The 12,588-nt window shown below is 38.2% G+C and overlaps 1 protein-coding gene across 26 annotated transcripts in view; it reads right to left on the bottom strand.

Annotated features, from left to right (window-relative positions):
• Positions 1 to 12,588, bottom strand: part of Ssbp2 (single-stranded DNA binding protein 2) — a 245,871-nt gene that overhangs the window by 35,282 nt on the left and 198,001 nt on the right. For all 26 annotated transcript variants that reach the window (XR_003950464.1, XR_003950466.1, XR_003950463.1 and 23 more), the window contains 3 exons: positions 6,717 to 6,776; positions 1,152 to 1,218; positions 430 to 500 (listed from right to left, as the gene is read on the bottom strand). Coding sequence is in view for 22 of the 26 variants with exons in the window: in XM_030247373.1 (XP_030103233.1) it covers positions 430 to 500; positions 1,152 to 1,218; positions 6,717 to 6,776 (198 nt within the window). In the remaining 4 variants the exon portion in view is untranslated. The remainder of the gene's footprint in view (positions 1 to 429; positions 501 to 1,151; positions 1,219 to 6,716; positions 6,777 to 12,588) is intronic.

Raw genomic sequence — 12,588 nt, 5'->3', positions numbered from 1 at the left:
CATTTTACCTGACAGGTTTCATATGCAGAGACTATGTCATGAGACTCCTGCTATTCCAAACAATTTTATATCAATTTTATCTCCTATCCTATCATGAGCACTTGTTTTTGTTTAAATGTATTTATAATTTATTTTCTTTAATCCCTTTTTGTATGGTATAACCTTTTGGGTTATTGTTTAATTTATGGTTTCTGAGGTAAATTTATACCAAGGTACTTTATTTCCTCCATCTTACTAGAAATACTGCTAATACAAACAGAAAAAATAAACTATCTGATTTTGCAAAGAAATATTCATACGTTTGTTTTCTTTCACGATTTTACATGAGGTCTGTCAATACTTCATTACATATGCTAAAACCCAGCAAACAAGGCCATCTCATCAGGAGGCAGCAGCCCAGTGTCTCGCTTCTGGGCTGATAATATTTACCTGTGGTCCTAAGGGCACCATTCCTCTTGGGGGAGTCATTCTCTGCATTGGTCCACCCATATTTGGATGTCCTAAAGGAAGTATGAAGTGATTAGCAACAGAACAGCTACGTGCATTAAGCTAGAGGCTGGTCCCCCTTCCTACGTAGACCCATCCCACATCTAAGCAGGCCACCAACTTATTTTGGCATTTGTAGCCATCATTTTCAGCTCTGGCTATCACCTACTCTTTATTGGTTTCTTAGCTAAAATTTTCTTTCTTCTCTGCATTGAATTACTTCTTTTACAGCCGTTGCTCCTCTTTCTTTAGGACAATTATTTCCTGAAATACAGCCTTAGCTATCCATGGCACCCAAACATCTCCAAGGAAGGAGTGGGCTACTGGGACTGTTGAATGGATAATGTCACTGTTACTCTGTATGCTCCCCTTCTACATCACTGAGTCCTCGTCTGAAAAAGGAAAGGGGCTGATGCCCACAATCACTTAACATCCTGCTTGTCCCAAGTCACACACCGGCTTCAGACATTTTAATATTCTCCCTCTTATGTTATCACCTCTACTCTGTTATGGTCCATAATTTAGAGTTAGCTAGAAATACAAAACACTTAGTCATGTTGCTGTGAAAATAAAGCTGATAAGCTCATGGAATATTTATATCAATGGAGTTCTTAATGAATTTCCTCACTAGTTCAGCAAATCAGTTTCATTTCTACTTTAATTACCTTGTTGTCGTGTTGGATCCATTCCACTGGGGAGTAATGGCTGACTTCCTGGGACACCTCCAAGTGCCTAGCAATTTAGAAAAACAAAAATAACAAGTGATATTGTAAGTATTTATAAAGCATGTGCTTTAACATTTCCCCCTTTAAGTTTCTGCAACTACAGAATGCATTTGAATCTCTCACAAGATCGTTCAATTTCCCATTCATTTTATAAACTTCATCCTTGTATAGCTTCAATATAAGATTTTTGTTGTAAAAGAAATTTTGTTTTTGGCTGATGGTACAGTTGCAAACCTTCAGGTAGATTTCTGTGAGTTCAAGGCCAGCCTGGTCTACAGAGCTAGTTTCAGGACAGCCTAAAGAGGCCATGTCTTAGATGATTGGAAGGATGGATAGATAGATAGATAGATAGATAGATAGATAGATAGATAGATAGGAGCCAGGTGTGGTGGGAAGCAAATGCAGGCAGATCTCTGAGTTCAAGTCAGGTCTACAGAGTAAGTTCATGGACAGCAAAGGCTGCACAAAAAACAGTCTAAAAAGGAGAGAGAGAGAGAGAGAGAGAGAGAGAGAGAGAGAGAGAGAGAGAAGGGAGGAGGAGAAATTCTGATTTATTCAATTTTGTACATAAATATTTTGGAAACAAGTGTACAATAAGTCATCCTTTTTCTTCCTTACAAGGTCAATGCCATCTTCAAATTTTAATTTAATTTATTAAGGATACTGAAATAACTTTCTATAAGATCCTCTAATTAAACTTAACTAGAAAATCTTACCTAATTAAATAGTCAAATATTTTAAAAAGAAATCTAACAACTATGCGCCCACATTTGGAGCGTCTCTTTAGCTGTTACCATGGAAGGTAGCACAGGGCTCTAGTTTTCCATCATTTTCTTTCATTAATTCCTGGATTTGTTGTTGTTGTTTGAAAGTATACCCAGTATACAGTTACTGAGCATGCACTTATAAGGGTATTCCAAATCCTTTGAGAACAAAGTATATCATTTTCCCCTTCCTGCCTCCAAACTCTCTCATATACTTCTCCTTGCTCTCTTTCAAATCCATGGACTCCATTTTCAATAATTGTTTTACACACACACATGCACACGCACACACACACATACCAAACATATATGTATATACAATTAATTCAGAAATAATGACACCTGACATATATGTATGTGATGTGTGTGTGTGTATATATATACATCATATACATATATATATATGATACATATATAAAGTCATATATATATATGTATATATATATGTATATGATGTATATATACATGTATGGTGTGTGTGTGTGTGTGTGTGTACAAGGTGTAATTATTCCTAAAGCAATTATGCATTCCTAAGTACATAAATATAAGCTGCTCAGTTTGCATAGTGTTACCTGTCAGTGTGTTTTAAGTGCTGAACATTTGGATTTGGATAATCGATTGTTTGGTTTTGGATAATCGATTGGCGTGCTCTTCCTTGGGAACCCTATTTCTCCCACTCTCAGCATTCTTTAGCTGCCCATGGTTCTCTGTGTAGGCCTCTGAACTCTGCCATGTCCACATTAGCCTGCCTATTGGTGCCATCCTTGTGTTAACCATGGTGCACTCACATACTAACTTCCACCTATACCAAACTTAAGGGTTTTTTTCTATTCATGGTTTTAATTAGTGATATAAAATGCCAACTATTAGAAAGAGACAAAACAAAACTAAAATTTCCTTTTAAGAACTGACATCTTTGAGATGTTTGGGATCAATTTCTTACTGACTCTTGAGAAAATCTTATAACTGTATAAGTTTGCTTATGAAGCATTCCCATAATCGCCAACCCAGAATCCTCAGAGGTCAACATTAACCTCTGTGCTGCCATCCCCACATCATAAATCCTGAGACTCTTTGAGAGCAAGTGTGGATGTCAAGTCTCGGCATCTGACTGTTTCAATTTAGGAAATCATGCAGAGGCAACAGTACCTCCATCCAGGCTACAAAGCTTGTCTAAGTCTTATCATTTCTTTCTAATACCAGGACAGCATGAAGCATGTACTACTTTTAGCTGCCATGACTCTTTCTGTTTCCTAAGCAGGAACAACTGCCATTTTTCCTATCCATGACAACCTTTGTCTATCACTCCTTCAGTGGTTGTCAGGAGAATAAGCCTTGTATTTTACATGGTGACTCTGAGGTTCTTTTTATGACCTGGACTCCGATCACGTTTTCTTAATAGGAGAAAGTAAGGCAGCTATGATGCTCTGAGTACCAAGTCTGAGGGTATAAGATGCCAACTCACCCTTAACCTTTGATCATAACCTTTGTCATCTGATTGTGTTGGTATCTGCCAGATCTTTACATCAAGATCATCATCCCCGGCCCTTGCAATCGATAACTGTATTATCATAACTAATATAATACTGTCAGCATCTCACTCCTAAACCCTCACCTTTTGTTAGCTTCACTATTAATTCCTAACCACTGAGATATAATATGGAGATACTCACGCCCATCACTGCCTTTGTTTACTGGCTGGCATTTAGTGGAAGAAAGCTATATTTTTCTACTTATTTACTACTTGTGAACCCCTATTTTATTCAAGGGGTTATAGTCATCAATCGTCTATTCCTTTTGTGTGTTTGGTGTATGTGTATATGTGTTCATATGTGCATGTGTATCTGTGTGAGTGGCTGTATGGTGTATGTGTGTTTATGTGTGTATGGAGTTGGAGGTTGATATCAGGTGCTTCAGTTCCTGCCTTAAGTTCCTACTCTGACTTCCGCAGTGATGGACTGTGACTTGAACATATAATAGGAAATAAGCCCTTCCCTTATCAGGCTGCTTTAGGTCATGTTTTTATATCACAGGAAAAAGAAAACCTAACTAGACAACCATGAGTAGCCAAAGCAATCCTCAATAGAAAGAGCATAACTGGATGCAATTTGGTACAGACAGCCTTATACAGGGATATGGAAAGGCAAACCAATGGAACAGCATAGAGGGCCTGGGAATAAAACAGCAATGCTATGGACACCTCTTGTTTTGACAAAGGGGCCTGATATTCAGAATGTATAAAGAACTATAAAATTAAATTATGATGTCCCTCACAAAAAAAAAAAAACAAAAACAAAAACAAAACTCATGAACTTCTGCCTATCAACAAATAGACTAGTAAATTCAACAGTTCTCAAAAGAAAGAACACAAATGGCCAATAAATATTTTTGAAATGTTCAAAATCTCTAGTTATCAGGGGAAGCAATTTAAAACTATTCTGGGAGACCATCTTCCTCTGATGGTCAGATGGCTATCATCAAGTAATCTGACAAATACCATGGGGAGGCTCCAACAAAAGAGGACCCTGCTCACTCTAATGGAATGCAACCCAATGCAGACACAATGGACTTCAGTGTGGAGGCTCCTCAAAAAATTAAAATATAATTACTGTATGGCTCAGCTATACTACTCCCAGGCATATCCTAGCACAAAATTCTTACATATCTATATTTATTGTTATTCTATTCATAATAGTAAGGAGACAGAACCATCCTAGAAACCCACTGACAGACAAATAGATAAAGGGAAAACAGTACATATACACAATGGAGTATTACTCAGCTGTAAAGAAAAGTGAAATCAAGGAATTTGAAGGAAAATGGATAGACTTAGAAAGTATAATATTAAGTGAGGTGACCCAAACTCAAAAAGAAGAAAATCATGTTGTGTCTCATATTTGAATCCTGGACTGTAACGTATGTGTACATAAAAATTTGATGTGGTGTGTGTGTGTGTGTGTGTGTGTGTGTGTGTGTGTTTGTGTGAATATGGGTCAGGATCAACAAAGGAGACTAAAGGAGGGCAAACATTAGTAATAAGGATCTGAGGGTGGGTACCAGGGCATACCAGTCATGAATGGGGCAAAGGGACAGGGTGGGGGGCTGCACGGGAGGATCAGGGTTGCAGAAAAAGGGAGGAGATGAGAGGGATGGAGTTTACTAAACACACCTTGTTAAAGATGACTTAAGCTATCTAATACTTTGTATGCTGATTTAAATATAAAGTCTAAAAGGATAAAATAGGTTGTCAATGGTTTAGTCACTGATCAATGACCTTATTAAGAATGGTGCTCGTATCTATAAACCTCAACAAGTATTTGATCAAGTGGGTTTTCCTAAATCAGATTTTGTATATATTATTATGTTTTTAAGTAAACATGCATGTCACAACTCATTCTTAAAATATATCTAAGAAAACAAAAGATAATGTTACTTTTGAAGCACACGCTCTTTATCATGACTTGATCTGGGCAGCTATGCTGTATCCACAGTGTAAGCTTTTTGTGGGAAGAGAATGTACTTTTTTCCCTAAACTGAACTTTGCCCTCTGCCTCACAAGGGGAGAAATGGTTGGAATAAACCTGTGTTCCAATGGAAACTAAAATTAAAAACCATAACAAAATAGTATTTTTAATGTAGTCTTGTTATATGAATGGCCAAAGAAGCCACTTTCTGCCCTCCGCCCTTAGCCATCCCCTGCCACTGATTTTGGTTATTTCAGACAAGGTCTCTCTACATAGCTTTGGTTATCATGGAACTCTCTGGTTGCCATGGAACTTCCTCTGTAGACCAGGCTGTCCTCATACCTCCCTCCAGACATCTGCCTGCCTCTACCTCCCAAGTGTTGGCATTAAAGGCATGTGCCATGATGCCTGGCTCATCATGATTTCTAAGACTGTGGGTGAGAGAACCAAAATTCTATTGGTACGAGTGCCTTAATAACTTGTAGTTTTCTTTTTCCATTTTTGATAGTGAAGAAAAAGTATGAATCAAAAGAAAAGAATTGAAAAGTGAATTTAAAGTAATTTTACTTTGTTTTAAGATAAAACTGAAGTATGATGGAGCAAATGACACACTGTTAATCATTTCTTCTGGTACTACAGAATGCATCCCACCCACATCCTAAAACTAAACTGTAACAATGTGCTTTGTTCTTCTTAGTAAATAAGAACTTACGATGTTGATTAAAAACCAAATGAGAATAAACACTTAGAAATGGAAACTCTTGAAATAAAAATTGTAAGATTTACTGTTAAATATTTAGACTTAGCTCTTCAAGAAGCATCTAATTACACGTCTGACATGCTATCATTAACAAGGCACAATGTATATGAATTTTATACTCCGTGAAAATAAACCAAAGTATGCTCTTGGAAATTTTACAGAGCGGATGTTCAGCATTTGCTGAAATTAGCTCCACAAGTCAGCCGAGCATTCCTTGGAAATAGATAGTAAATATTGCAAGGTTGCAAGCCACATACATTATGACTCCTCAAATATATAAATGTGTGTAAATAGTCACAGATAAAGCATGAGGATACATGTTTCCCTGTTCCAACAAAACTTAGCAAAAAAGTCAGTCAGCACACAGTCTGGCCAAGCAGCAAGCTTCAAGGAGACTGTACATTACCAGAAGTAGCAGTTAGCGGAGATAACAGAGGAAGGTAGGTTTCACGCAAAAAGAAACACTGGTGATACTTGCCAGGTCTTTTACAAATGCTAAGCAGCACACAAACCTTACCTGGTTAGGTATCCTCAATGGGGGCCTCGGGCCGCCAGGGTACCGAGGCGACATAAAAGGCTGTTAGAGACAAACAAAACAAAAATCAGAGCAATGCGAAACACACATCTAAACAACAAACTACTTGAAAAATGTAAATAAATACAATTTATAACCAATTCATTTTCCTGTTTCCAGCAGAACAAAAGCTTCCAAGAAAATTGTCATCCTGCTTTTTATTTTGGAGAATATCTGAGAATTTACCACAGGAAATGTGAAAACATTGAAGATGATTAACCACAGCAATAAAAACATGAATTTCTAAAATGATGATCTAATTGGCAACAACAGGATGAAGAAATGGATAAGTTAATCCCCATAGCTATCAGGTCTGGTGGTTATTACATTACACATGATAGGTTCTGAGTGTGTATTAAAATTTTCAAATTTCACCCCTCTACTGCTATTCTACACAAGACTACAAAGAACTTTGTTTTCTACGGGTTGGTCTTTTTCCATTATGAGTTTGTTATATGATGAATTATAAACTTTAAAAGTAAAACTTCTTTCCATATTTTGATTGTAGTATATTCTGAAGTATATATACTTTTAATCAAAAGGAAAGTGGTCTTCTTTTAAAGTTCAGGTTAGTTTCTGTGGTTGGATGAGTCAAAGACTCTGTTAAGCTGGGTTAAATCTTTAGTAGGAAACTGAGTATCTATGAGTATCTTTGTGGCCAGCGCCTATGGAGATGAGTGTCCAAACTTGTCTACTTAGACTCAGGTTGTTTATTTCTAAAGTGCTATGAAATTATTCAAAACTTTGATTTTATTACTATTATTATTTATTAATAATTAGCAGAATGATAATTTTGCTTAATTATATATTAGTACTTACTTAAATAAGATTTTCACATATAAAATAAGAAAGTACTTATTTCTAATGGGCTTCATATTAATTAAAATATTAAGAAGTTTAATATATACTGAGAATCAGTTTAATACGTGGCAAGTAGATTAAAAGGTTTATATACCCAGCTTATAACATTTTACATAAGCGAACCCTACATTTATGTCTTTTATAAATAAAACATTTGGTTTGCAGCAAAAAAAAATCTCAAGAAATTTCTGTCATGCAGATTTGTTTCTATAGTATCTGCTGCAGTCTAAGGAGCTAACAAAACTAAGTTTCTACTGAAGAGGCAGCTTGCTTCACTCTGTGTCACTGGGCTCCCAGGGGACCATTTTATTGGGCAGACATGGCAGACTGTTGAAGTAACAGAGTTACCTACCTCCAGCTGCTAAAACTTAAGTGGACTTTTCCTACGTTAACAAAGTTGATTATAAAACACTTGGCTTTCCAGATGAGCAGAGCCAGCTCTCTCAGTGGAGAAGCTGCTCTAAGGTGAAGCTGCAAGTAAGCCAGTGGTTACAGCCAGCTACATGCCTAGGCCAACTTCAGGCTCTGCTCTTTTCTTTCCCTTTTAAATCATCCAATTTTACTTACATAATTACAATTTTAAATTCTTGACTCAATTTAGGTACAGTATCTAAATTTGATAATTAGATGCTGCATTATTGGTTTTATAATAGTTGTCTTTCTTCACAAAGAGTTGTTTTAACATATATAACATATATAATATTTATTTTGAAATAAATACAAAGAAATAAAAGTAGCTTCCTACCTATGATAAAATCACTTGGAAATGGAGTACAGGCCCCAAATGTGAAAAGTCTCAGTAAACACCAAATCCTGGTGAAAATAGCTATTGAATGCCTTTGGAAACAGACTACTGAAGACTGGTATATTCATCTAATGTGAAAAGAAGCTACATTGTTAACTTCATAGATTATCTGATCTCTAAAAAACTGATTGTGAACCTCTGAATTTGGAAGAGATTATCTCTGCTTTTCTACCTGGTTTACAGAAGTCACCCGAGGCAGTAGGTGGTGGCTAGGGACAGACAGGTCCCTGTAAAATAATGTTGGGTGAGACAGATTCTGGTTTAGACAGTTTATTTCCTCATATGCCTTCCTCCAAAACAATTCACTTTTGTGTTTTGGTGGACAGAGGGGGGCAGGGAAAGGGAGGGAGGGAGGGAGGGAGGGAGGGAGGGAGGGAGGGAGGGAGGGAGGGAGGGAGGGAGGGACGGAGGGAGGGACGGAGGGAGGGAGGGCGGGCAGGAGATTGATGGAAGAAGTCACATAGCTAAGTATTTCCACAGAACACACATGACAGGAAAATCTAGCTCATTTAGATTATTTAAAATATTTTTGTCTAAGTTATAAAGAATGTTTTAGCCAAAGTATTCTTTAAAATATTAGTGCTAGGCTGAGCATGGTGGCGCACGCCTTTAATCCCAGCACTCGGGAGGCAGAGGCAGGCGGATTTCTGAGTTCGAGGCCAGCCTGGTCTACAGAGTGAGTTCCAGGACAGCCAGGGCTACACAGAGAAACCCTGTCTTGAAAAACAAAAACAAAAAACAAAACAAAACAAAACAAAACAAAAAAAAATAGTGCTGGCATTCTAAATATTTAGACAAAACCTAACTCTAACATAGCTAGGCAGCCAGCCAAGTCTTAAACGTCCAATGAGTTAACTTATGTAAACACAACACTGCGATATCAGACTGTCTGCACTGGATCAACTAACTAACTAGCAATCAATTTTAATTATGCTGTGGTAAAATACAGATCTTGGCCAGAGATTATCTACGGATAATATTAGTTACATGTTATAATAGTCATTTTGGTACTCTGAATTTATAACTTAGGACAACCATGTTCTTCAAAGACTCCTTAGCTCTAAAAATAAGCTTTTTCTTTATTTCTTAGGCAGTTTTTTTGTTTCATTTTGGTTTTTTGATTTAAGTAGGACATCAAATCCCTGGGAAAAGTTATTTATAATGCATATGGAAAAAAATCTGTGTGTGAGTCAAATGCTTGGCTGCTGGCTTTTGTAGCATCGCTGATTAGTAGGACGGCCTTGAGCTATAAGCTCTGGGGGCTACAGTTTTCTTAACCTTAAAATGAAAAAGTTGGACCAGATTATGTTTAATATCCTTTACAAAACAAGGGATTCATGATTCTGAAGTAAGTCCTTTCTGCTTTGCCTTTAAATTTAAAACTTGGTATGGTGTACAGCTGTAGACATCTGAAGTGTATGCGGGGTGGGGTGGGGGTGGGGTTCTACAGGAAAAAGCATGCTTGCAGACTCCAGCCACCCTTATCAAGGAGTTGGAGAAAATTACCATGTTTTCTAGAGAAAAGGAATGAGGTCAGTTGGGAACAGAAGAGCACTCCTAATCTAAGGGTGCAGCAAGTAGAAGCCCTCATTTGACAAGGAATTTTCTGAGCATTCACAAGCGCTCAGGTTCTAGGTGTTGGATCTGTCAGTGAACAAAGCAAATAGAGATCAATTCCGCCAGGCAGTGGTGGCGCACGCCTTTAATCCCAGCACTCGGGAGGGAGGCAGACAGATTTCTGAGTTCGAGGCCAGCCTGGTCTACAGAGTGAGTTCCAGGACAGCCAGAGCTACACAGATGAACCCTGTCTCAAAAATAAAATTAGCCCCCCCAAAAAAGATCAATTCTCTCTCCTTGGAATTCATCAAAGCTCACAATCTTATTATTAAACTGAGAAATAATTTTCCAGAGAATGTTCTGTGCATCAGTCCTCTTTGGAACAAATAGAGTGTTCTCTTTACCAAATGTCAAGTATCAATGAAAGCTCCAAAAACAAAACAAAAAAACCCACCCTTTAATCTGTACCTTTCCTGAAAGCCATACTGTGTCATCCCTACTGAATCAAATGCACAGTCCTCAGTGGCTGAAAATCTAGATGAAGATTTCTCAAGTTTCAGACTGAGCAACACACATAGGATGAGGGTCTTGAGCCCATGACAGTTTGGCCTGCATCCTAACAGGGAAGCTATTGTCATAAGCAAAATTCTCTCTGCCTGTTCCTACTATTAACATGTGCTTTAGGTCTTTGTGTCTCTACAGAATTCCCATAATGTAACCAAATCCCCAGTATGTGAAGATGGGGCTGTAGGGAATCTTTCTGGTGGGCAGAGCTTTCCTGAATAGTTTGCCGTCTTTAAAAAGAAGACAGAGGGTTGACTGCTCTCCCTCCCGCTTGTGAAGGGGCAAACGCCTGCTCACTGAGAAGAGAACTGAACACAAGGCTGCTTGGAGTTTTGGTTGTTTGATGTTTGGAGATGGGGTCTCTATAGCTCAGATTAGCCTCAAGGTTGCTATGGAGCTGAAGATGACTGAATTTAGGATCCCAGGCCTCCCCTCCTGAGAGCTGGGGTTTTAGGTGTCTGCTACTCTGCCAGGCTAACTGTGTGCTAATAGATGGAACTTACTTCTTATATACCACAGAAACACCCCACTAAGTGACTATCTTAAGCCCAACACCTTGATTTTGACTATTCTTGGCTTCAGAATTCCGAGGAGTAAGTATGTTGCTTAAATCATCTAATCTAGTGTTGTCATTATAGCAGACCAGATTACTAAACCTGAAGGAAATGGGTTACTGGAAAGTAGGAAGAACACAAATACACAGTATAAAAACATCAGTAAGTGTGTGAAGACAAACTGACACGTGACAACACTTGGCAGGAGCATAGGCTCTCTGCTACCAAGGGTCTTCCAGAGAGCAGACATATGTCACACAGAATCATAATGTGTTTAAGAATAAAGGTCATTAAGTTTAAATAGATTATTGTTTCATATTCTACCAAAAATTATTTAGAAATTTTAAACTGCTTTTCTAAAAGGAAGATTACCATTTATTTCTTATCCTTTCTGATACATTATAATAAAACATGACCAATAAAATCTTAATATACTTTTTAAGACAGTTTTTAAAATTTTTTATTAGGTATTTTCCTCATTTACATTCCCAATGCTATCCCAAAAGTCCCCCATACCCTCCCCTCCACTCCCCTCCACCCACTCCCATTTCTTGGTCCTGGTGTTCTCCTGTACTGGGGCATATAAAGTTTGCACGACCAATGGGTCTCTCTTACCACTGATGGCTGACTAGGCCATCTTCTGATACATATGCAGCTAGAGTCAAGAGCTCCCGGGTACTGGTTAGTTCATATTGTTGTTCCACATATAGGGTTGCAGATCCCTTTAGCTCCTTGGGTACTTTTCTCTAGCTCCTCCATTGGGGGCCCTGTGATCCATCCAATAGCTGACTGTGAGCATCCACTTCTGTGTTTGCTAGGCCCTGGCATAGTCTCACAAGAGACAGCTATATCAGGGTCCTTTCAGCAAAATCTTGCTAGTGTATGCAATGGTGTCTGCTTTTGGAGGCTGATTATGGGATGGATCCCCGGATATGGCAGTCTCTAGATGGTCCATCCTTTTGTCTCAGCTCCAAACTTTGTCTCTGTAACTCCTTCCATGGGTGTTTTGTTCCCAATTCTAAGAAGGGGCAAAGTGTCCACACTTTGGCCTTCGTTCTTCTTGAGTTTCATGTTGCTTTGTATCTTGTATCTTGGGTATTCTAAGTATCTGGGCTAATATCCACTTATCAGTGAGTACATATCATGTGAGTTCTTTTGTGATTGGGTTACCTCACTCAGGATGATGCCCTCCAGGTCCATCCATTTGCCTAGGAATTTCATAAATTCATTCTTTTTAATAGCCGAGTAGTACTCCATTGTGTAAATGTACCACATTTTCTGTATCCATTCTTCTGTTGAGGGGCATCTGGGTTCTTTCCAGCTTCTGGCTATTATAAATAAGGCTGCTATGAACATAGTGGAGCATGTGTCCTTCTTACTAGTTGGAACATCTTCTGGATATATGCCCAGGAGAGGTATTGCGGGATCCTCTGTTAGTACTATGTCCAATTTTCTGAGGAACCACCATACTGAT

The sequence above is a fragment of the Mus musculus genome, chromosome 13 (genome assembly GCF_000001635.26).
Source record: "Mus musculus strain C57BL/6J chromosome 13, GRCm38.p6 C57BL/6J".
In the NCBI taxonomy this organism is placed as follows: Eukaryota; Metazoa; Chordata; class Mammalia; order Rodentia; family Muridae; genus Mus; species Mus musculus.
The sequence above is the reverse complement of the archived record's forward strand: the minus strand, read 5'-3'. Positions and strand labels throughout refer to the sequence as shown.